The 25,722-nt window shown below is 45.1% G+C and overlaps 2 protein-coding genes across 12 annotated transcripts in view; one reads left to right on the forward strand and one right to left on the reverse strand.

Moving 5' to 3' along the window:
• CDC42SE1 (CDC42 small effector 1) overlaps positions 1 to 850 on the reverse strand; it is a 99,010-nt gene extending 98,160 nt beyond the window's left edge. For 7 of the 9 annotated variants that reach the window (XM_056546884.1, XM_056546883.1, XM_056546887.1 and 4 more), the window contains exon 1: positions 724 to 850. In XM_056546884.1, coding sequence (XP_056402859.1) covers positions 724 to 850 — 127 coding nt within the window. Of the gene's footprint in view, positions 1 to 485; positions 691 to 723 lie in introns of those variants that run through there. The other 2 variants (XM_056546886.1, XM_056546891.1) reach the window with 2 other exon arrangements.
• A 104-nt stretch (positions 851 to 954) lies between these two features.
• Positions 955 to 25,082, forward strand: GABPB2 (GA binding protein transcription factor subunit beta 2). Of its 3 annotated transcripts, XR_008848983.1 has the most exons (10): positions 955 to 1,094; positions 3,036 to 3,140; positions 6,610 to 6,777; positions 8,635 to 8,829; positions 9,195 to 9,321; positions 10,390 to 10,494; positions 10,571 to 10,756; positions 10,837 to 10,949; positions 13,214 to 13,560; positions 24,785 to 25,082. XR_008848983.1 is itself a non-coding variant. In XM_056546878.1 (9 exons), exons 2-9 carry the CDS (start codon positions 3,036 to 3,038, stop codon positions 13,505 to 13,507), a joined length of 1,293 nt encoding a protein of 430 aa, XP_056402853.1. In that variant the 5' UTR covers positions 955 to 1,094; the 3' UTR covers positions 13,508 to 13,781. The 3 variants fall into 3 exon arrangements, 2 of the variants coding, with proteins under 2 accessions (XP_056402853.1, XP_056402854.1); XM_056546878.1 differs by lacking the exon at positions 24,785 to 25,082 and having other exon boundaries at positions 13,214 to 13,781; XM_056546879.1 differs by lacking the exon at positions 24,785 to 25,082 and having other exon boundaries at positions 968 to 1,103; positions 13,214 to 13,781.
• Positions 25,083 to 25,722: the final 640 nt, after the last annotated feature.

Genomic DNA, 25,722 nt, shown 5'->3' on the forward strand with positions numbered 1-25,722 from the left:
CACATACATTGATCCCTGTTTAAAAATTAATAAACATTTCATAAAAAAAAAGAAAAATTTTGTTAGATACCATTTTTTCCATCACTACTGTATCTTATTATTTTTTTTTAATGGTACCCTACGAAATTTTAATAAAAAAAGTTATCTCCATCACTTTTTTTGATCGCTAAAGTCCAAAAAAGAATAAAAACCATCTGCAAAAAGGGCGTTTTTGCTCTCCCATAGACTTCTATGGGAGGAAAACGCCACGATTTCAGGGCAAAAAACACCAAACTAGGTTTTGTTGGCCGTTTCGAAAATCCAGCCTCTGAGCCCGAAATTGCTGAAAAACGCCAAAAGGATTACAGTTTACTATTGACTTGCAGCTAACATCTGGACGCTGCGTTTTTTCACTGTAAAAATGCCGTGCGGGACAATTTGCGTTTTTTACGGCATTTTTGCAAAAAATAAAAACTCAGTGGAATTCGAGCCTAAGGGAAATCCACCTGTAATTTCCTTGTGGACATGCCATAGTGTGAACATGCCCTTATATCTTCATCAGCGATTCCGTGATCTCTTCCCAATGTCCCATTATTTACAGATGTCTGTAAAGCGAATACAGTGGTAGGGGCTGTGTATTATAAACCTGTGGCTCAATATATTTGTCCTTCACCTCATAACTATTTCAACCCTGTACAGTACAATCATTTTGGCCGAAAAACAAGAGAGGGAAACCATAAATACCCAACAAATACGAACGCTGCAGACTCTTGAGGTAAATCATAAGCCCAGTTTCCCGCCCATTTTTTTTCCTCAATAACAAGCGTTCTGCGCAGGCGCGGTCCCGCACTTCTTTTTTTTTTTTTCCCATAGTGTCGTCTCTTGTGAGGCGTAGAGTTTTCCAATCTCACTACCGGATCCTTCTGCGCCAGCCGGACGCGGTGCTTCTTACTTCCGTCCTGTGTTCTTCCGCTCGTATCGCCGCCATCTTGCTGGGACCCAAACTTTTGGAATCGATGAAATATTAGGATAAACGTGACGGAGCTTCACCGGAGGGGGCGTACGGAGGAGGAACAGGGCCGACGAGCCGGCTGTGAGCGCTGACAGGCCCGGCGGTGAGTGCGGTGAGATATCGGTGATATAGTCCCTCGGTATCCATGTGGTGTGATCGGGGGACAGGCCGGTGCGCCCCGGTTCCTGGCTCCTCTATCTGTATCAGCCCTCCCTTCACCCCACTTACCCAGCTTACATGTATATCCCCCTTTCCTGATCCCTTTCCCACCCATATCCAGAAACCTATTGATCCCATACATCAGATAAAGCTAATATGGCTGCATTGTAAGGGGGGAGGGGAGTACTCACTCAGCTCTGCTACATCCCACTATGGTGACGTCATCTGCACATCCCTCTCTTTCCCACCGCGTCACGCGGTGTACATAATGTGGCGATAAACATCGCCATGGCGGCCATATTGGTTGACACCGGATTTTCGGATCCGTCCTATGGTATATTCGCTCTTTCCAAGCCTTAAAGCAGTATTTTCCAACCGGCGTGCCTGCAGCTGTTGCAGAACTACAACTCCCAGCATGCCCGGACAGCCGAAGGCTGTCTGGACATGCTGGGAGTTGTAGTTCTGCAACAGCAGGAGAAATGCTGGCTGGGAAACACTGTCTTAAAACGTTAGTCTGGCACGATCTTCAGCGCGGGGAGTCGCTGAGCGGTACAGATGCCGAGACAATCGTGTCACACTCCACAAAGTTACGCACACAAGCCCATTCCTGATAAAAGGAACTTCGCTGAGTGTGGTATGGTTGCCTTGACAACAGTGTCACCCCCCCCCCCCACAATCGTGGCCTACCCAGAGATTGCGCTGGTGCTCACGACTAAACAGTGCAGTCACGTGGCAAAGCATCTGACCTTCGGACTCCCACCTGATCATCACCCGTTCCCCATACTTGCATATGGACCATTACCCCCCACCACCCACTCCCCCTTCTCATCTTACCTCCCTTTTGGAAAAAAAAATGCTCACACAGTAAAATCTCCCTTAGCGGACACCTCACAAGAGAGTTTAATTCCGCGGCAGAGTCCCATAAGATGTATTTGCAGCCGATAGCGGGCGCTGGACCCTCCCCGATAGCGGGCGCTGGACCCTCCCCGATAGCGGGCGCTGGACCCTCCCCGATAGCGGGCGCTGGACCCTCCCCGATAGCGGGCGCTGGACCCTCCCCGATAGCGGGCGCTGGACCCTCCCCGATAGCGGGCGCTGGACCCTCCCCGATAGCGGGCGCTGGACCCTCCCCGATAGCGGGCGCTGGACCCTCCCCGATAGCGGGCGCTGGACCCTCCCCGATAGCGGGCGCTGGACCCTCCCCGATAGCGGGCGCTGGACCCTCCCCGATAGCGGGCGCTGGACCCTCCCCGATAGCGGGCGCTGGACCCTCCCCGATAGCGGGCGCTGGACCCTCCCCGATAGCGGGCGCTGGACCCTCCCCGATAGGGGACAACCAGGCTTATGTGCCGGCCCTACCTCGTACACAGGGCCACTGTCAGGGGATCCAGCCAATACCCCGGTAAGGGGCACAGACCCCCGCTGCACCCCCTGCAGAAGCCCCAACACAGAAGCAGAAGACCGCTGTTTATACAGTGATCTCCTGATTCTGTATGTTTGCAGGTAATTTCCTCTTGATTACACCCCACCCCCCCTCCTGTGCTGTTTCTTTACCTCTTTATTACCCCCTGTGCAAATTCACCACCCCCTTTTTTCCACCCCCGGGCATGAAGGCACTGGGGAGTAAGGTGGCACAGGGTATAAAGGGCGTAGATAAAATCATACAGGGGATGAATAAACGCCACTGGGAGAGTGTACTGTAATATTCAGGACAATATTCAGACATTTAATAAGATTTTTGAGCCTTTTTCCCCAAAAGGGGAAATATCTCAATAGCGGACACTTTTTTTTTTTTTTTTATTCCCCCTGAGTGTCCGCTATTGGGAGATTCTACTGTATATGAAGATGCCATATGAATCAATTCTATTTTGTGTCTTTATTGCAGATGGCGTTGGACCTGGGGAAAAGACTCCTAGAGGCCGCCCGCAGCGGAGAAGATGACGAAGTGCGGCAGCTGATGCAGAATGGGGCGCCATTCACTACCGACTGGGTACGTGCGCTTCCTGGGGATTAGTGGTCATATCTTTTTACTGGTGATTGATTCCTTAAAGTGTAACTCCAATGTTGGTCCGGCTTCAGGATATTTGATTTAAATATCCTGGCGACTTTGTAGCCCAGGACGAAAGCAATTGGGATACGTATCATGTAAGCCTATAGGGCTTCTGGCAAATCTGTGCCTTGATTGCTTTTTGACTATGAAGTTGGCAGGAGATTTAGGGTAGGGTCACACGTAACGGATCCGCAGGTGACCCGACCCATAGTGTGCCTACAGCTGTTGACCCGCCTCGCCCTGCCCTCTGTGGCCTGCTAGCAGCAGCAATCCGCCGCTCTGAGCAGCCACACAGGGGCCTGCAAGTTGCCGCATGCATGCGCAGTGTACTTGGACATCGCGGCTGCTTCCGATGGTAACAGCTGGAGGCACGCTATGGGTCGGGTTGCCAGCTGATCCGCAGCGTGAAATACGCTGTGGATCTGTTACATGTGACCTTACCCTTAATCAGATCGTTATTGGCGTTACCCTTTAAAGCACAACTGTGATTCAGAATATTATTTTGAAGCTGCACACACAGTGCATTAGAGCTTCACAAGCATATTCTAGGCATACAGCTATAAATAAATTAGGCTGCTTTATACTTATAAAAAACAACTTCATAATCCCCCCCAGCAGTTAGGCCAACAATTGGAGAGACGGAGCCTGGGATCCACTCTTCTCCGGCTCCGCATCACTTCTCTGAATGCGTTGCAGAATTGACAGCCGGCGCATGCACAGCCGAGCAACACAGGGCCACCGCAGGCAGGCGATTCCTGTGTGTCAATCAACTGCTTGACGTAGCCGGAGAGAAGCCCAACCCTGCCTTTCCTACTGTTGGCCTGACTGCTGGAAAAATTATAAAGTAGTGTTGGGCACAAATATGCGCATTTAGAATTTTTATCGCAAATTGGCAAATATATTCGCTTTTATCCCACAATATTCGCATGTGTGAATATTCGCATATATCAATATTTGCATATTCCTTCTTTTCACTTGTGGGTCAATTAGAATGATGCAAATACACATGTCAGAGGTTATCAACAACATCCCTAGCAACCAATATAATAAAGTTGCCCACCCCCTCACTGTTTTCTTCCTCAAATACGCGAATATAATGAATTCGCGAATATAGGACGAATATTCGTCTATATATTAATGAAATATCGCAAATTCGAATATGGGCAATGCTGCTCATCATTATTATAAGTTGTTTTTTGTAAGTATAAAATAGCTTCATTTATCTCTATAATCGTATGCCTAGAATATGCTTGTGAAGCCCTAGTGCACTGTGTGCAGATTCACAAGCATATTCTTGGTGACATTTGCTCTTTAAGGTGGTCAGACACTTCCTTTTTTTTTTTTTTTTTTAATATTTGTCGGCCAAACATTAATTTGTCTGACGGTTATCTTCCAATAAACAGGAATGTTCTGCACATTTGACAGTTCATTCTTCCTCTATTGGGAGGGTTAAGTCGCAGCTAGAAGTTCTGGCGGCAGCTCCTATCACTGTAAATAATAGGGTCTGGCGGTAAAAAATCAGCACTCCCCGTTCTTCACTTCACCAACATAATCGGTTTCAGGAGGCGCCTTACACTTCAGGGTGATGGATTTTATTATAAGACTATGGGGAGAAAAGTGCTCAGACAGTCGTTTCTTCTGGCTTACTCTAGCGATCGGTGGGGGTGTCTGAACCCAGACCTCGACAGATCAACACTTTTAACATGCCTGTATGACATGTTAAAGGAAATCTGCCATCATTGTCCCCCGCTCTAATCTGTTGGTACAGGCTGATGATACTTGCCTATCTCTGATCCGTGGTCCTGTTCGCCTGTTGTCTTCTTTATTTGGGCAGCTGGCTTGGTGCATGGGCGGCGCTCCAGGATCACGCTGGTGTCACCGCTGCTGCTTCCTCACTTGGCCTGGCTGTGGGCAGACTCGAGGAAGCAGCAGCGGTGACGTCGGTGTGCTCCAGGAACACCGCCCATGCACCAAGCCAGCTGCCCAAATAAGGAAGGTAATGGGTGAATAGGGCCACAGATTGTGGATAGGTAAGTGTCATTATCATCAGGGTCACCCACGCTACATGTCTGCACCAACAGGTTAGTGACAGATTACCTTTACATGGCATACAGACTGGTCAGAAGTGTTGATCGGTCGAGGTCTGGGTGCAGAGATGTCCACCAATTACTATGAGTCAGGAGAAGTGCCTGGCTGAGCACTTCTCTCCCCAACTCAGTAACAGCTCACAGTAACACTATAAAGAGGTAGTGCTGGGCGATATGACCAAAAATGAGTATCACGGTATTTTTCTAAAGTATCACGGTATGACGGTATTTCGCGTTTTTTTATTTATTTTTTACATTGACACTTGCATTGAGGTGGCGTAGCGGTACTAAATGGGCTTTTGGAACTAAATGATCTGAACACTGGGGGGCAGTGGAGTACCCTTTTAAATAGATGTAACAAACAACCCTACAGCCTCCAGCTGTTGCAAAACTACAACTCCCAGCATGTTGGACTATATAGTAGTGTATAGTATAGGTCAGTGTTTCCCAACTAGGGGTGCCTCCAGCTGTTTCAAAACAACTACTCCCAGCATGCCCGGACAGCCGTTGGCTGTCCGGGCATGCTGGGAGTTGTAGTTTTGCAACAACTGGAGGGCCTACTGTAGGTATAGTATATTATACAGACCCCTGTCCATCCCAGAACCCTGACTCGCCTTCCCAGTTGCTGCAGGGACCGTCCGGGGAGGGTGGTCCGGGCCATCCATCCTTCCTGTAGTGTCCGGCGGCATTCCGGGTGGAGGGTGAACTGGTCCGGGCTGTTCTTCTTCTCCGGGGGTCCTCCTCTCCACTCCGGGCAGGCTCCGGCCTAGTAACGCTTCATAGACGCCGCTGCGCAGTGACGCACCTGACGTCACGGCGTCTATGCAGCGTACTAGGCCGGAGCCTGCCCGGAGTGGAGAAGAGGACCCCCGGAGAAGGACAGCCCGGACCGGTTCACCCTTCACCCGGAAAGCTGCCGGACACTACAGGAAGGATGGATGGGCCCGGACCACCCCCATTACGGGTAAGTTAAATTTTTTTTTATTGACTCGGAGGGTGGGGGAGGGGCCTGACCGGTATAGCGGTATGGGCAAAAATCCATACCGTGGGAGAAGAAAAAAAACGGTATCTGGTTCATACCGGTATACCGCCCAGCACTATAAAGAGGTACAAAAATCATCCCTGTTCACAACTAGCAGATCAGTGGAGGTCCAACCACTGGAAAATCTTCTGATCCAAGAATCGGGAAAACAGATTGTCCCCCAAATGAATGTAGCTGAAATGTTCACGAGAGGCAGTGCTCTGATTCTTTATCGTGCTTCTAAACATTTCTTTTAATTTGTATTGCTTTTTTATCGTGACAATGTTTTGTTGTCTTCCAGCTGGGAACGTCTCCTCTCCATCTTGCCGCTCAGTACGGTCACTTCTCCACGGTTAAAGTTCTACTTCAGGCTGGGATCAGCCGAGACGCTCGTACAAAGGTGGACAGGACTCCCCTGCACATGGCGGCCACTGAGGGACACGCTCTTATCGTGGATCTGCTGATCAAGGTCTGTCCGCACCCAGAGCCTGGTTAACTCCTCTCCCGGTTACAGTCTTAGTGTCACAGCATATTGAAGGCTGATTGAAAAGATACAATGCAAAGCATAGAACAACAAAAATAGTGTGATACGTGACCGAAAACTAAAAAGCAGGGCTTTTGTAGAGGGAGGAAAACAAAAAAGAAAACACATCAGAAAAGCCATAGACATTCCCAGATTAACAGAGAGAGACAGTGACACCTATCGCGGCAATAGGGAGAAGTCTGACTCTAGGCAAACTCATAAGGGTGAAAGCCAGCAGAAAATTCACGATCAGGTTGTGTTCAGCTGTGGCAAAACTACAACTCCCAGCATGCCCGGACAGCCTTTGGCTGTCCGGGCATGCTGGGAGTTGTAGTTTTGTAATAGCTGGAGGAACCCTACACTAGTCTGTAGGTAAAATGAGAAATTCACAGGCCACCATAAAACTAGCGATAACAATGTCATCTGAAGAGGAAATAGAAGGCTCTACCGGGTCACATGACCACATCAATGCAGGCAAAGAATTAAAGGGGTACTCCGGTGGAAAACGTGTGTGTGTGTGTGTGTGTGTGTGTGTGTGTGTGTATATATATATATATATATATATATATATATATATATATATATATATATATATATATGTATGTATGTGTGTTTTCCACCAGAGTACCCCTTTAATTCTTTATATTCTTAATTATATATATGTATATATATATAAATTTTTTTTTTTTTTTTTTTTTAAATAAACTGGTGCCAGAAAGGTTAACAGATTGGTAAATGACTTCTATTTAAAAATCTTAATCCTTCCAGTACTTATCATCTGCCGTATGATCCACAGGAAGTTCTTTTCTTTTTGAATTTCCTTTCTGTCTGACCACAGTGCTCTCTGCTGACACCTCTGTCCATGTCAGGAACTGTCCAAAGTAGGAGAGGTTTGCTATGGGGATTTGCTCCTACTCTGAACAGTTCCTGATATGGACAGAGGTGTCAGCAGAGAGCACTGTGGTCAGGCAGACAGTAAATTCGAAAAGAAAAGAACTTCCTCTGTAGTCTACAGCAGCTGATAAGTACTGGAAGGATTAGGATTTTTAAATGGAAGTAATTCACCAATCTGTTTTAACATTCTGGCACCATTAAAAAAAAAAAAAAAAAAAAAAAAAAATAAATAAATATATATATATATATATATATATATATATATATATATATATATATATATATATATATATATATATATATATATATATATATATATATAATATTTTTTTTTTTTTTTTTCCAGTGGAGTACCCCTTTTAAGGGCAACAAAGTCAGATTCTAGCTGGACCCACAGGGGAAACCCAGAATTGGAATTTAGCATGGCCAACCGGGCAGCCTGGTAGAATTAAAAAAAAAAAAGGTGCAGACTAGACCTTCCAGTCGCTTGTAGCGTCTAGGAGTGTCCCAAATAAATAAATTAAAAAAAAATGCATTATTCTAGGCAAAGGCACCATTTTAGTGTTCACCCTACCAGACCAAGAAATTCCAGTAAGATCCCAGGAGCACAAGTCTGTCTAAATCTCCTTTTTATAGAGTTTATCGTAATTCAAGGAATAAGGAGAATGGGGGAGATTTATCAAGACCTGTATAGAAAAAGAGTGATGCAGCGGCCCATATCAACCAGTCAGGTTGCTCCTTTTAAAAAAATAAATTAAAAAAAGACACTATCTGTTTGCTTTGGGCAACTGCACCAACTCTTCCTCTGCAGTTTTGGATGAATCTCTACTAATAGGTTTCTGGGTGGTAACGTGAATTTTTACACTAGAGAACCTTATTTTAGTCTCAGACCTTTTTTTTCCTTTTTAGAACGGAGCCAACATCAATGCCAAGGACATGCTAGAAATGACGGCGTTGCACTGGGCCACGGAGCACAACCACCAGGACGTGGCGGACCTGCTCATAAAGAACGGCGCCGACGTCAACATCCAGAGCAAGTTTGGGAAAACGCCATTTGATATTGCCCTTGACCGAAACTACCCCGAGCTCCTCATTACCTTACAGGTGAGTGGGACGTCCTTTTTTTTAAGTATGAGAGGCTGGATGTCATGTTTTGGCAGGAGGGGATAGGTATAGATAAGTGGTGTCCAAACTGTGGCCCTCCAGGTGTTGCAAAACTACAACTCCCAGCATGCCCGGACAGCCGTTGGCTGTCCGGCCATGCTGGGAGTTGTAGTTTTGCAACACCTGGAGGGCCACAGTTTGGACACCACCGGTATAGATACTTAAATATTGGTACCCAAAAATGAAATCGCTAGTAAAAAAGTCGTAGTCACAGAAAAATGTGAATGCAGCTTTGGATGGGACTAGAGAACTGGGCATTTACAGATAAAGCAAACTTACCAAATGTTTTTGGTTCTTATGTGCAGGAAACCATGCAAGGGCAGGGACACATCCTTATGCAATCAGCAAGGGCCAACACGGTCAGTGTCTCATCTCCACAGATCATCCTGGCACCCAGTCTGATGTCTACATCGGGTGTGACCACTTCCACAGGTATGGCGTAAAGGGCGGGGCTTTGTGCTTTGACAATGGGCTGCAGTTTTGGGTAAACAGTGTGAGGAGATTTCTCAAAATTTGTGTAGAGGAGTGGTGGAGTTGCCTATAGCAACCAATCAGATTGTGTATTTCATTTTTTTTTTAGAGGCATTTTAAAAAATTAAAGCAGTGATCTGATTGGTAGCTATGGCCACTGCACCACTTCTCCTCTGCATTGTCTTTCATTGATTAAAGGGGTATTCCAGGAAAATACTTTTTTATTTTTATTTATTTTTTTATATCAACTGGCTCCAGAAAGTTACACAGATTTGTAAATGACTTCTATTAAAATCTTAATCCTTCCAGTAGTTATCAGCTGCTGAAGTTGAGTTGTTTTTTTTTTGTCTGACAACAGTGCTCTCTACTGACACCTCTGTCTGTCTCAGGAACTGTCCAGAGTTGGAGCAAATCCCTATAGCAAACCTCTAATGCTTCGGATAGTTCTTGAGACAAGTAGAGGTGTCAGCAGAGAGGACTGTTGTCAGAAAGAAATCAACAACTCAACTTCAGCAGCTGATAACTACTGGAAGGATTAAGATTTCAGCTGCTGAAGTTGAGGTGTTCTTTTCTGTCTGACCACAGTGCTCTCTGCTGACACCTCTGCTTGTCTCAGGGACTGTCCGAAGCATTAGAGGTTTGCAATGGTGATTTGCTCTTACTCTGGGCAGTTCCTGAGACAGACAGAGGTGTCAGCAGAGAGCACTGTTGTCAGACAAAAAATAACTCAACTTCAGAAGCTGATAACTACTGGAAGGATTTAAGATTTTATAATAGAAGTCATTTACAAATCTGTTTAACTTTCTGCAGCCAGTTGATATAAAACCTTTTAATTTCCTGGAATACCCCTTTAATCTCCCTCTATATGCATATGATGATGCAGTTTGATGTAGCAGCATGATGTATCCAGTGTTGAACACTAGGTGGCACTGTAGTGGCTCATATGTAGAATACAGTGCTGATGTTGTTAACCTGCTGCTGTAAGCTTAGCGTTTAATTCAAGTTCATTATTTCTGGTTTTCCTCTCAGCTGGCAACAGTGCAGGCACCTTTAGAATTACTGACTCCAATTCTGTGCTGGCCACGCTGGCGGCACTGGCAGAGGCCTCAACTCCTATTTCTGGTACTGCCACAGGTGAGTTTTGCCCCAAAAGAAACGTGAACCAATGTATTCCCAGCCTAGGCTAAGGTATGCGCTTTCTCTTACGCAGGTTCCTCTACCGAACTTGTGACAGTGGATTCTATGGGCAATCCTGTTGGTCAGATTATGGAGAATGGAGGCCAGAGGGTGATAACCATTGTGACGGATGGCGTACAGCTTGGTAACTTGCATGGTGGGTTTACTGGAGATCACATGCAGCATCCCCTTCTAGTGACTATCCAGAATGGACAGCAAGGTAAGCTAAGGCGGTCTATAGAGAGGACAAAGGAAGAAGAGATGTTTCCAGCGTGTGACTTCTGCCATCTTGATTTACAGTTGTTGCCATCCCTGGAGAAGACGTAATAGAAGAAGTTGTTGTGGAAGAAGAAGTTCCCCCTGCCAAAAAACCTCGCACAGAACCTGTAGAAAGTGCCACCAAAGAGAATACGGTGAGGAGAATTGGATGTGGTCCTTATGGTGTTAGTGTGTAAATACGGTATAGCACAATTATTTATGAACAGGGTTACTTCTACCGATTTTCAACTCTGACAAACAGTGCAAATGCATACTGGGCATTACCTCAAAATTAGTAAAAACAAAAGGAAAAATAGCCAACCCAAACCTAATACACTGGTGCCTGCTGCTGTGGCAAATACAAAAATGTACAAAAAAGAAAGTTGCAACAGCACTCTTGGTCAAAAAATGGAGGCTCTTAGCGCACTTTTTGATCAAAATTTGCCCCCATCCACCACGCTTTTTTGATCAAAAAGTGCGCTAAGAAAGAGACTCCATTTTTTTGACCAAGAGTGCTGTTGCAACTTTCTTTTTTGTACCTCAAAATTAGTAGATATTCCCCACATCACTTTCTTTTATTCTTTTTAGTTTCTTTTCAGATTTTCATGCTTTACATATGTAGACATAATATGAGAGTAAAGTACACGCGGAGCTGTAGACTTTGCACACATCGACTCTTCTAAAGATGGCAGTGAAGGGATAAATTACTGGAAAACAAGACAAGGGGGGGAAAACACTTCCTTTATACTGGAGATCTAAATACGGTAATCAGACAGGAGGGGCACACTTACCAAAACTGGGAATGTAAATATGGTAATGGAACAGTAGTGCAGGAGTATGCAGACTGATGCTGGGGGTGTAAATACAGTAATGATGGGTGGATGGGTGCGCCATCCAAATCTGGAGAGGTTTCCATTAAAGGGGTCCCCCGCCCCTAGACATCTTCTCCTCTATCCAAAGGATACGGGATTAGATGTCTGATTGCGTGGGTCCCGCCGCTGGGAACCCCTGCGTTTTCCGCTGCGGCACCCCAGACATCCGTTGCACGGAGCGAACTTTGCTCGTTGCCGGATGACTGGCGATGCGAGGCGGAGGCTTGTGACATCACAGCCACGCCCCCTCAATGTAAGTCTATGGGAGGGGGCGTGGCGGATGTCACGCCCCCTCCTATAGAGTTGCATTGAGGGGGAGTGGCTGTGACATCACAAGCCTCCGGTGCTGCACCCGACGCTCTAAACGAATGCTGGGTGCAGCAGGGAGATTGTGGGGGGTCCCCAGTGGCTGGACCCCTCGATCAGACATCTTATCCCCTAGGGGATAAGATGTCTAGGGGGCGGAGTACCCCTTTAATTTTATTTTTATTTTTTTTTCTTGCCAAACAAAAACAAAACCCTCTCCCATTAACTTCAACGGGAGACCGTGAACCACGCAAGAAAGGAGCGACATGTTACTATTTCCACGTGGTTCAAGTGGTGCACACAGGTGATGTTGTTGCCAGTCTGCACAGACACCCCAGCTGTCAGTTTGGTATTAAAGGGGTACTCCGGTGCTTAGACATCTTATCCCCTATCTAAAGGATAGGGGATAAGATGCCTGATCGCAGGAATCCTGCCGCTGGGGACCCCTGTGATCTTGCACGCGGCACCCCGTTTGTAATCAGTCGCCGGAGCGTGTTCCCTCCGGACTGATTACCGGCGACTACAGGGCGGGCGGCGTGTGACGTCACGCCCCCTTGTGATGTTACGCTCCGCCCCTCAATGCAAGCCTACAGGAGGGGGCGTGACGGCTATCATGCCCCCTCCCATAGGCTTACATTGAGGGGCGGAGCGTAACATCACACGCCGCCCGCCCTGTAGTCGCCGGTACACGCTCCGGGGACTGATTACAAACTGGGTGCCGTGTGCAAGATCACGGGAGTCCCCAGCGGCGGGACTCCCGCGATCAGGCATCTTATCCCCTATCCTTTGGATAGGGGATAAGATGTCTAAGCACCGGAGTACCCCTTTAACACAAGTGAATTGGGTGGACTGACTGGTACCACTGTCATGATGGGGTAGGCTGGCTGCACTGGAGCTCTTGTCTGGTACAGCTCTACACTCTCAGGTGCCCATTACTGGAGATGAGCGAACTTAAAGTAAATTTGATTCGTCACGAACTTCTCGGCTATGCAGTTGATGACTTATCCTGCATAAATTAGTTCAGCTTTCAGGTGCTCCGGTGGGCTGGAAAAGGTGGATACAGTCCTAGGAGATGCTTTCCTAGGAATGTATCCACCTTTTCCAGCCCACCGGAAAGCTGAACTAATTTACGCAGGAAAAGTCATCAACTGCCGAGCCGAGAAGTTCGTGTCAAATCGAATTTACTGTAAGTTCGCTCATCTCTACCCATTACCCATGTTTCCCCTTTTTTTTAATCCTAGGACACTCACCATCAGGAGGACACCAGGAAACTATTACAACAGCAGTTACATGAAGCAAACGTCCGCGCGCAGGAATACAGGCAGCAGCTCATGGAGAAGGAGCAGGAGGCCGAGGAATACAGAGTCAAGCTAGAAAACCTGGCCCGACAGCATCTAAATGGGGACAGCTTCATGGTGGTGGAGGATGGTGACACCATCATCATCTCCACCGAGGAGTTACAGGGCACAGAAATGACTGAGATAGAGACAGTGGAACATCACTGCGACATTCCCATGGAAAGTGTCGTCATGTGACCAAGCCTCTTATCGTTTTAGCAGGTTGGCGAACTTTTATCAGGCAAGAAGAGGTGGGTGAATCGTGCGCTGGAAGGTCAGGGGCACGGCAGGGGGTCCTCAGGAGCACAGTCCTCTGCCTGCACATTAAATGCAATCAGTAAGGACGTAAGGTCCGCGTTGTTCCGCTGCAGGGATTTTGTTTGGGCCTCCATGCTGGGGTCCATAGACGGACGTAGCTGTGCCTCGTTGCGAATGTACATATCTATATATACAATTTTATATTTATATATTCTCCAGGAGAGCTCGCTTCCTTCACTCCTCCTCCTATTATGTGGATAAATACATTTCTTGTATAATGTGCTCTTTCATTATACGTCTCTTGGGTTTTGCCTCCGCTGAAGACGGCCATTGTGGAGTTCCTGCACTAAAATCATGAGCGTTTAGCTTTCGAAACGGGCTCCGAGGCAACATTGTGAGTCTAAGACTGTGATAAAATACCTGTCTGGGGTGTATTCATGCATACAGTATCCTGCGCAGGATTTGAAGCTGCAGATCTGATGCTGTGTTCAGTCAATTAATTTACATTGAAATCTGAAGCATAAAATCTGCAGCTTCAAATCCTGCGCGTCAGATAAGCACGGGGTACTGTATGTGGGAATACACCCCTAGTGAGCATTGATATTGTCATTGAGAATGCAGCCTATTTATTCCTCAAAGAGCAGCAGTGACATCAGATTGCGTCTTCAGTGATGTCACTGCTCTCTAGGGACTAGAAAAGCTTCATTCTCACTGATGACATCATGATCCATTCAATAGAGAACAGTGATGACATCAGGCTACAGTCAGTGAGGTCACCGCTAATCTCTGAATAAATAGGCAGCATTTAGTGATGTCACGGCTGTTGCAAAATTACAACTGGGAGTGCCACTGTACACATTACCAGGGTGCCTCCAGCTGTTGCAAAACTACAACTCCCTGCTTGCTCGGACAGCCAACGGCTGTCCGGGCATGCTGGGAGTTGTAGTTTTGCAACAACTTTAGACACACTGTTTGGAAAACACTCCTCTAGTGAATGGATAGGCTTTATTCTCAGCGATGTCACCGCTGATCTCTAGGGAATGGATAGGCTGTATTCTCAGTGATGTCACCGCTGATCTCTAGGGAATGGATAGGCTGTATTCTCAGTGATGTCACCGCTGATCTCTAGGGAATGGATAGGCTGTATTGTCAGTGATGTCACCGCTGATCTCTAGTGAATGGATAGGTTGTATTCTCAGTGATATCATTGCTGATCTCTAGGGAATGGATAGGCTGTATTCTCAGTGATGTCACCGCTGATCTCTAGTGAATGGATAGGCTGTATTCTCAGTGATGTCACCGCTGATCTCTAGTGAATGGATAGGCTGTATTCTCAGTGATGTCACCGCTGATCTCTAGTGAATGGATAGGCTGTATTCTCAGTGATGTCACTGCTGATCTCTAGTGATGGATAGGCTGTATTCTCAGTGATGTCACCACTGATCTCTAGTGATGGATAGGCTGTATTCTCAGTGATGTCACCGCTGATCTCTAGTGATGGATAGGCTGTATTCTCAGTGATGTCACCGCTGATCTCTAGGGAATGGATAGGCTGTATTCTCAGTGATGTCACCGCTGATCTCTAGTGATGGATAGACTGTATTCTCAGTGATATCATTGCTGATCTCTAGGGAATGGATAGGCTGTATTCTCAGTGATATCATTGCTGATCTCTAGGGAATGGATAGGCTGTATTCTCAGTGATATCATTGCTGATCTCTAGTGAATGGATAGGCTGTATTCTCAGTGATGTCACCGCTGATCTCTAGTGATTGGATAGGCTGTATTCTCAGTGATATCATTGCTGATCTCTAGTGAATGGATAGGCTGTATTCTCAGTGATGTCACCGCTGATCTCTAGTGAATGGATAGGCTGTATTCTCAGTGATGTCACCGCTGATCTCTAGTGAATGGATAGGCTGTATTCTCAGTGATGTCACCGCTGATCTCTAGTGAATGGATAGGCTGTATTCTCAGTGATGTCACTGCTGATCTCTAGTGATGGATAGGCTGTATTCTCAGTGATGTCACCGCTGATCTCTAGTGAATGGATAGGATGTATTCTCAGTGATATCATTGCTGATCTCTAGTGATGGATAGGCTGTATTCTCAGTGATGTCACCGCTGATCTCTAGTGAATGGATAGGATGTATTCTCAGTGATATCATTGCTGATCTCTAGTGATGGATAGGCTGTATTCTCAGTGATATCATTGCTGATCTCTAGTGAATGGATAGGATGTATTCTCAGTGATATCATTGCTGATCTCTAGTGAATGGATAGGCTGTATTCCTACTTGTGGTGACATCAATGGAAATGCACTGTCCACTAAAGAGGTGTGACATCATAGATAACGCAGCTTATCTGCGCCCTAGAAAACAGCATTGACGTCCCCTAAGAACGATTAGGCCTAAAATTTTAAAGGGATATTCAGGTTTTTAGTAAATATAATTTGTGATGTTCCGGTCAATTCCTCACTGTTTTCAAGATCTCTGCTTGCGGTCAATCAATGGGAACCTTCATTGTTGACAGTCTTGATTGGCTCTCATACTGTTCTATTATACAAGGAATAGGCTTTATTTGCAGACACGTTAGGACCCTTTAAGCTCTAAACATTCCAGATAACAGATCATATTTCTTTATGCTTTGGGTCTTATTCACGTGTTTTTGTATTTTTGTTTCCTGCCGCCACAAATATCAAAAACCTGCAAGGCTCCATTTTTAGGTCAGTGAGGTCCATCAGGGTTCTTCTGGACCCGGCATAGCCTTCATGGCTCTGTCAACTAAGGCTAAGCTTTACTCATAATGCAATGTTTGCCTACCAGGTTGCCTCCAGCTGTTGCAAAACTACAACTCCCAGCATGCCCAGACAGCCGAAGGCTGTCCGTGCATGCTGGAAGCTGTAGTTTTGCAACAGCTGGAGGCACCCTGGTTGGGAAACATTGATATAATATCTGGACACTGTACCCAATCCCATCCAGAGCCGCATACACAAGTCTTCTGTCCACTCTGTGTGCCTATTGTGACCTGACTGCTTTCTCTCCCAATCCCTCCATGCATCTGTTCATGTATTCTGAATTGAAGCAGGAGAGGGGTAAGCTGCTGCCAGATTCCTCTAGAGGTGGTCTATCTGCTTGAAAGTAATAGTGTTGAATGGTTAAAATCAAGCTTGGCTGACCTGTCTATCAGGGAAGGGTTAGGAGGCCTCTCTACACATTAGATGGATCCTGCCGATGTCTGACTTTTCACTAATGAGTATTCTTTGATAAAGAAGTACTCCGATGCAGGAGCACTTATCCTATATCAAAGGAAAGGGGATAAGTGTCTGAACTTGGGGGGGGTGCGACCATTTGGACCCCCGTGATCTCCTGCACGGCACCCTGGCAATTGCCAGGAAACGGGGCATGTTGACCAACATCCCCCATTTATATATATATCTCTATGGGAGAGTCAGAGATGTATTTGTTCGGGTATCTCCGGTCAGACCCATCGCAGTCACACTTATCCCCTATTCCTGCACTGGGATACACCTTAAAACAGGTACTCCAGGGTTTAAAAACAACCCCTATCCACGGCATAAAGCAGGATTTCCTAACCAGGGTGCCTCCAGCTGTGGCCAAACTACAACTCCCAGCATGCCTCGACAGCCAAAGGTAGGTTGGCCACAGCTGGAGGCACCCTGGTTGGGAAACACCGGCATAGAGTATGGGTGTCTGAGTGTTAAGGCCATCTCGATCTCCGAAACTTCTGTACTCGTGTATCTCTGGTGCTCCCATAGAGAGTGCCTGGAGAGGGCATGTTGACTCTCCCCACAATCTCCAGATTCGGGCATCGTTCTGGAGATTGTGGGGATCCCCGCAGCCGTCCTCAGTTCCGGTTCTGCCCTGGACCACCTGATCAGTGAAAAAGCCTTCTGAAACTTGCAACAGGTTTCGTGTGATGCAAAAGTCCCTTTCTTCATTCCCTGGATGCTTGAAATGCCTTTTTAAAGGGGAAGTCCAATGAAAAACTCTGATGCTGCAGGGTCCCATTGATTTAAATGGGATTCTGCTGCACCGTGCACACAGTGATTTCGGGGTCCTCAGAGAGAATAGACATGTCTATTAATTTTTCGCATTCCGCTTGGAAATGCATTGCCGTCTATGGGACGGTGCATTTCCGAGGGGGTCCTAGTGCCTGCCGGAAAATTTTAATGTGCAGAATGTTCTCCTGTTGGCCTTACACCACCTTTGCTCCCGCACCGCTGCCGGTAAGAGACAGTGATTTTTATTTTTTAATACATATGTATCCACATCACTGGACTAATATGGCTACTCCAAACACACACACTATTCTAAATACACAGTCATGGCCGTAAATGTTGGCACCCCTGAAATTTTTCTAGAAAATGAAGTATTTCTCAGAGGATTGCAGTAACACATGTTTTGCTATTGGATATAATGTCACCAAACTCCAAAAATGGGCTGGACAAAATGATTGGCCCCTTAACTTAATATTTGGTTGCACACCCTTTGGAAAAAATAACTGAAATCAGTCTCTTCCTATAACCATCAATAAGCTTCTTACACCTCTCAGCCGGAATGTTGGACCACTCTTCCTATAACCATCAATAAGCTTCTTACACCTCTCAGCCGGAATGTTGGATTACTCTTCCTATAACCATCAATAAGCTTCTTACACCTCTCAGCCGGAATGTTGGACTCTTCCTATACAAACTGCTCCAGGTCTCTTATTGGAAGGCGTCTTTTCCCAACAGTAATTATAAGATCTCTCCACAGGTGATCAATGGGATTTAGATCTGGACTCATTGCTGACACTTCAGAACTCTCCAGCACTTTGTTGTCATCCATTTCTGGGGCTTTTTGACGTATGTTTGGGGTCATTGTCCTGCTGGAAGACCCAAGATCTCGGACACAAACCCAGCTTTCTGACACTGGGCTGTACAGTGCGACCCAAAATCCATTGGTAATCCTCAGATTTCATGATGTCTTGTACACATTCAAGGCCCCCAGTGCCAGAGGCAGCAAAACAACCCAAAACATCATTGACCCTCCCCCATATGTCACTGTAGGTACTGTGTTCTTTTCTTTGTAGGCCTCATTCCAGTTTCAGTAAACAGTAGAATGATGTGCTTTACCAAAAAGCTCTATCTTGGTCTCATCTGTCCACAAGACGTTTTCCCAGAAGGATTTTGGTTACTCAAGTCCATTTTGGCAAAAATGTAGTCTCTCTTTTTTTTTTTCTGTCTCTGTCAGCAGTGGGGTCCTCCTGGGTCTCCTCCATAGTGGGGTCCTCCTGGGTCTCCTCCATAGTGGGGTCCTCCTGGGTCTCCTCCATAGTGGGGTCCTCCTGGGTCTCCTCCATAGCGTTTCGTTTCATTTAAATGTCGACAGTTTGCGCTGACACTGATGCTCCCTGAGCCTGCAGGACAGCTTGAATATCTTTGGAACTTGTTTGGGGCTGCTTATCCACCATCTGGACTATCCTGCGTTGACACCTTTCATAAATTTTTCTCTTCCCTCCATGCCCAGGGAGATTAGCTACAGGGCCATGGGTTGTAAACTTCTTGATAATGTTGCGCACTGTGGACAAAGGCAAATCTAGATCTCTGGAGATGGACTTGTAACCTTGAGATTGTTGATATTTTTCCACAATTTCGGTTCTCAAGTCCTCAGACAGTTCTCTTCTCCTCTTTCTGTTGTCCATGCTTAGTGTGGCACACACAGACACACAGTGCAAAGACTAAGTGAACTTCTCTCCTTTTTTATCTGCTTTCAGGTGCAATTTTTATATAGTGAGTTTAAAGAAGCATCGCATGCTTGAAACAACCTTATTTTTCCCCAATTTTGAAAGGGTGCCAATAATTTTGTCCAGCCCATTTTTTAAGTTTGGTGACATTATGTACAATTTGCTTTTTTTTATTTTTTTTCCTCCCTTTTTTTGAGGAATATACATGTGTATAGCAAAACATGTGTTACTGCAATCCTTTCCTGTGAGAAATACTTCATTTTCTAGAAAAATTTCAACGGCTGTCCGGACATCCTGGGAGTTGTAGTTTTTCAACACCTGTATGGCCGCAAGTTGCATACCCTTGGGTTAGAGGCTATGGCATCTATTAAAGGGGTTATCCAGGAATAGAAAAGCAGAGCTAATTTCTTTCAAAAATTGCTCTGTCTCTAGGTTGGATGCGGTTCCATTGAAGTGAATGGAGCCAAGTTGTAATTCAACACACAACCTTGGGACAGATGTGGAGCTGTTTTTGATAGAAATTGTCTCTGTTTTTTCTATTTCTGGATAACACCTTTAATTTTGACATTGGAAATGTCATGATTTAAATCTATTGATTTTAAAGTCACATTGTTATAATTTTTTATTTTACTTTTACGTTTATTTTTTTTACTTTTACTCTTTTTATTTTTTTTTATTTTTGAATTTCTTTTAAAATTAAATTTTATTTCCTCACTGATCCATCTCTTCATATGTAACGCCGACTCCATGTGGATTTGTACATTTTCGCCATTTTTCCGAAATCCTGTCAGGATGCCGTCTGCGGTTGCCCTGGGGACTCCCGGGTTTTCTGGCCCGGAGACGAGGCATTGTGACCTGTCAATACCAAATCGCATTATTGCTGAACGGGGTGGAATACGGAAGACGACTCGCCAGGCAGGGGTTACACTTTTTTTTTTTTTGCCAAGTTTTCTCCCGTTGGCAGACTGTTACCATGGCAGCCGCTCTAAGCCCACTTAATATTCATTAAAGAGAATTTTAACACTCGTATCCGCGGTTGTTGTTCGTTAACTCCGCGATGGCCGATGGCAACAGCCTAGAAACCCTTCCGTACGTTCGATGAAGGGCCTGGTCCCCTAAGGTTTTTATGGAAATTAGAGGTATATATTCCAGCTTTATATTTCTGTATTGAAGGAAAAAAGTGTGAAATTTAAAAATATGAAAAAAAAAAAAAAAAAAAAAAATATATATATATATATATAATTTTTTTTTTATTAGAAAACTTGTCAAAAATACATTTTTTAGTTTTTCACTTTACCTAACACATGTCATTCACAGTAGACAACTTGTCAGCTGATTCTGCAGGACTAGCTGACCACCTACTGCAGTGTTTCCCAATTAGTGTGCCTCCAGCTGTTGCAAAACTACAACTCCCAGCATGCCTGGACAGCCGTTGGCTGTCCTGGCATGCTGGGAGTTGTAGTATTGCAACAGAAGCAGGCACTATGGTATTGTGTATAGTGGCCCCCCAGATCTTTCCTGATGTTGATAGTCCACCACCAGGGGGAGGCATCTTCTTTTCCCATTCAGAATAACATGGACGATTGGCCAAGCTGAGCATGCATATGTATATGGAGGTGGGAGAGAGGCTGAGGGTTGTATTTGCCCAGCTTTAGCTATCAGAGCCTTTTTCCTTTTCTATACTTTACTATGTAGATATTTGTATTCTTCTCCATTAAATGTAGAGTACCTCTACAGTTTTAGGCCCTTTAAAAAAAAAAAAAAAATATATATATATATATATATATATATATATATATATATATATATTATGATTATTCTGCCGCACTGTTCATTTTTAATGTGGCACCAAAATACCTTTTTTAAAGGGGTAACTCTGGAGGAAAAATAAAATTCAGCCGGTTCCAGAAAGTTATACAGATTTGTAAATCACTTCTATTATACAATCTTAATCCTTCCAGTATTTATCAGCTGCTGTATGCTCCAGAGGAAGTTGTGTAGTTCTTTCCAGTCTGACCACAGTGCTCTCTGCTGACACCTCTGTCTATATCAGGAACTGTCCAGAGCAGGAGAGGATTGCTATGGGGATTTTCTCATGCTCTGAGCAGTCGCTAACACGGACAGAGGTGTCGGCAGAGAGCACTGTGTTCAGACTGGAAAGGACTACACAACTTCTTCTGGAGCATACAGTATCTGATAAGTCCTGGAAGGATTAAAGGGATACCTCGGTGGAAAACATTTTTTAAACTTCTCTGGTGTCAGAAAGTTAAGCATGTTTGAAAATGTAATTTTAATTTAATTAAAAAATCTTTACCCTTCCAGTACTTATTAGCTGCTCTATGCTACAGAGGAAATTCTTTTCTTTTTGAATTTCTTTTTTGTCTTGTCCACAGTGCTCTCTGCTGACACCTGATGCCCGTATCAGGAACTGTCCAGAGCAGGAGAAAATCCCCAAATCCCCCATGGACAAGACAAAAAATAAATTCAAAAAGAACAGAATTTCCTCTGTAGCATACAGCTGCTTAAAAGTACTGGAAGGGTAAAGATTTTTTAATAGAAGAAATTTACAAATCTGTTTTAACTTTCTGGCACCAGTTGATTTTAAAAACAAAAATAATAATAATAATAAAAATTTCCACCGGAGTACCCCTTTAAGATTTTTACATAGAAGTAATTTACATCTCCTAAAACAGTTATTTTGCTGCAGAAAGTATGGGCGCTCGTTAAAAGGTATTGCGCCAAATTAAAAAATCGTACCCTTTAGTCACCCTTCATAGAAGAGCCTAAAACTGTATAGGTACACATTAAAATGTTTTAAACTAAAGAAATTGTAAGGTTTTGATAAACTCTTGTTTAGCACTCTGTTGTATTTTGAATGTTATTTATACCTCGGGATGGGGCGGAGGGGGGGGGGGGGGGTTATATTATGTATATACTATATGTAATATATAAGAAACGTTAGTTTGCTAACCTCTTTTCTTACTCTCTCCCAAAAGTATCCAGTGCCTGCTACACCAAAGGGCTGCGCCATCTCTAGGGTGTACTGAATGATGAATGATGTTTGGCTAAAAAGGGGGGGGGGGGGGGGAAATAATCTTCTTTTTTGGGTAGCGTTACACGTACAGCATTCGAATCACATTTTCTACTGCTGATTTTGGTGCCAATCGAAGTCAAAGGGTGGGAAAATCAGCAGCAGAAAATATGCTTCGAGTGCTGTAGGAGTGACCCTACCCTCTAAGGGTGCGTTCACACATACAGGATCCCTCGGAGATTTGATGCGCAGGATTTGTAACTGCAGATTAGAAGCTGTGAAATCTGCAGCAGAAAATCCTGCGCATCAAATCTGCGTACGTGTGAATGTACCCTAATGGTCTATTCACACGTACAGTTTTCTGTGCACATTTGATGCGCAGCATTTTCTTCTGCAGATCTCAATGTAAACTAAATGACTGAGCGCAGCTTCTAATCTGCAGTTACAAATCCTACACATTAAATCTGCGAAGGATCCTGTACGTGTGAATAGACCCTCCACTGGAAAATTTACTTATCTATTTATTTTATTTTTTTTTAAATCAACTGGCTCCAGAAAGTTTAAACAGATTTGTAAATGACTTCTATTTAAAAAAAACAAAAAAAAAACGTAATCCTTCCAGTACTTAGTTGCTGTATGCTCCACAGGTAGTTGTGTAGTTCTTTCCAGTCTGACCACAGTGCTCTCTGCTGACACCTCTGTCCATGTCAGGAACTGTCCAGAGCAGACCAAGCAAATCCTCATAGCAAACCTCTCCTGCTCTGGACAGTTCCTGACACTGACAGAGGTGTCAGCAGAGAGCGCTGTGGTCAGACTGGAAAGAACTACATAACTTCCTGTGGAGCATACAGCAGCTGATAATCCTTCCAGTATTAAAGTTTTTTTTATTTTTTAATAGAAGTAATTTAAAAATCTGTTTAACTTTCTGGCACCAGTTGATTTAAAAAAAATTAAATAATAATAATTCCTGTGGCGTTTCCCTTTCCACAGGATAGAGGATAAGTAGCTGATTGCAGGGGATCAGACCATTGGACTCTCCGGAACAGGACCAATGAGGAGCGTGTGCTGCAGACTGCACTGGGGTCCTTTTATTTAATCATCCCATAGAAATGAATAGAGTGCATGCTGTCTACCGGTAGACGACCAGCGCCCCTCACAGAGCCAGGGTTCCGTTCCGGAGATCGTGGGGGTCCAACAGCTGGGATCCGCAGCGATCCTATGGATAGGAGATCATTTCATTTAGGCTAGAGTTCTCCTTTTAAGAAATAAATGTCTCTTCTTAACACATTGGTTTCTGGGAAAAGTGGACCACTTTTTTTCTTTTCAGATCAGATTTAATGGGGGTACTCCAACGTTCATAAATGTATCCCCTGTCCACAGGATAGGGGGAAAAGTGTCTAATTGTAAGGGTCTGACCTCTTTTCCCCTCCCCCCCTTGCAATCTCAGAACGGGACTCTGAATCTGGACCACAGAGTCAGCACAAGTTCTATGCATTTTCTATATGAGCGCCAGAGATACAGCCTTTGGCTGTCCGGGCATGCTGGGAGTTGTAGTTTTGCAGCAGCTGGAGGCACCCTGGTTGGGAAACACTGCCTTGAGAGAATGCATGGAGCATGTGTTGACGCTTTGCTTCAGGTAGACACTAGGTCCCGTTCTGTAGAACTCTGGGGGTCCCAGAGTTGGAACCTTCCGCATTTAGACACTTATCCCCTGTCCTGTCATTAGGGGGATTCGTTTTTCACTGCTGGAGTTCCCCTTTATTGCAGCCACAGAATTATGCTGCTCTTTTACCAGCCTTAGATCCAGCTTGCCTAGAATTGTAACAGCTGTCTAGTTGCAGTGATAGCAAAGTAGTATTAAAACGTTAAAGGGGTACTCCGCTGATCAGCGTTTTGGAACAAACTGAGCGCTGGAGCCGGCGCCGGGAGCTCGTGACGTCACGCCCCGCCCACTCAATGCAAGTCTATGGGAGGGGGCGCGCCCCCTCCCATAGACTTGCATTGAGGGGGCGGGGTGGGGCTATGACGTGACGAGCTCCCAGCTCCAGCGTTCCGAACAGTTTGTTCCAAACGCTGAGCAGAGGAGTACCCCATTTAAGTGGCCTATAGGAACAATTAACCCCGTATTGGTTCCTTGGAATAACTCCTCCCCTTCCTGTCTTCGCTTGCGCTCACACAGGAAGCCCGTGAAGACGTATCTGTACAATATTGGGGGGTTTCTGAGCTTTATGCACGTTCGTGAACAATCCCCCTTCTATGGAAAATGATCAGCGCTCAAAGTACACAGCCCGTTTTTGTTAATAAAATGTGAAATAATGTCCATCTTGTATTCTGTTTCTTTTTTTTTTTTTTTTTTTTTACTAATTTGTAAAGAATTTTATATTTCAATAAAAGCCGTTTTATATTTTCAACTAATCCGTATCTGACTTCGTCTTTAGTCTCCCGAGTGTTTGACGTCGCCTGAGAAAAATTGAGCAGAGAAGTCGAGAGCGGCGCTAACTGCAACACTGAGCGAGATGGACTTATATATTCGTGGCGGTAAAATCTACATCGTTTTATAGCTGAAATTTTGGAGGTAAATCTCCCACAATAAGGCTATGTTCACACAGTGGAATCCACTCAAATTCCATTGCAGCGGAGTTCTGTTGGTTTTTAATGGGATTCTGCTGCATCATGCACATGGCTGAATTTCCATAGTGGAAACATCTGCTGTGAAATTCCGGTTCCAGCCGCCGCCGCAAAAAAAAAAAAAAAAATGGACTTGTCCATTCTTTCATCAGAATCCGCTCGAAAATGCTTTGCGGTCTGTGGAGACGGCGCATTTACGAGCGGCCCTAGCGCTTGCATGTCCGGCCTGCGCTCGCTGTCTGTGGAGGATCTGCCGAAAATTTTCCAAGCAGACATCCTGTAAAAAAAAAAAAAATCCGCCATGTGAGCATAGCATTAGTTCTGTATAAACAAAGTTGTATGGAAACCTTTTGAAACTATTAAAGGGGTTATCCAGTGGATCGGACATCTTTGCTGTCTGCAGTTTATTAAAAAAAATAATAATAATATAAATATATAAAAAATTAGGTTGATTCATCTATAGCGTTAAAGGGGTACTCCGCCACTAGACATGTTATCCCCTATCCAAAGCATTGGGGATAACATGTCTGATCTCCGCTGCGGCACCCCAGTCATCCGGTGAAAGGAGAGAACTCCATGCAGTGCCGGATGACTGGCCAATCACAGCCGCCACGCCCCCTCCATTCATGTGTATGGGAGGCGGCTTTACGGCTGTTTACTAGTAGTCATGTCCCCTCCCATAGATATGAATGGAGGGGGTGTGACGTCAAGATCAGCCCCAGGCCCCAGGCTTCCGTGTCCGTAACGC

This window comes from Hyla sarda, chromosome 11 (genome assembly GCF_029499605.1).
Source record: "Hyla sarda isolate aHylSar1 chromosome 11, aHylSar1.hap1, whole genome shotgun sequence".
Lineage (NCBI taxonomy): Eukaryota > Metazoa > Chordata > Amphibia > Anura > Hylidae > Hyla > Hyla sarda.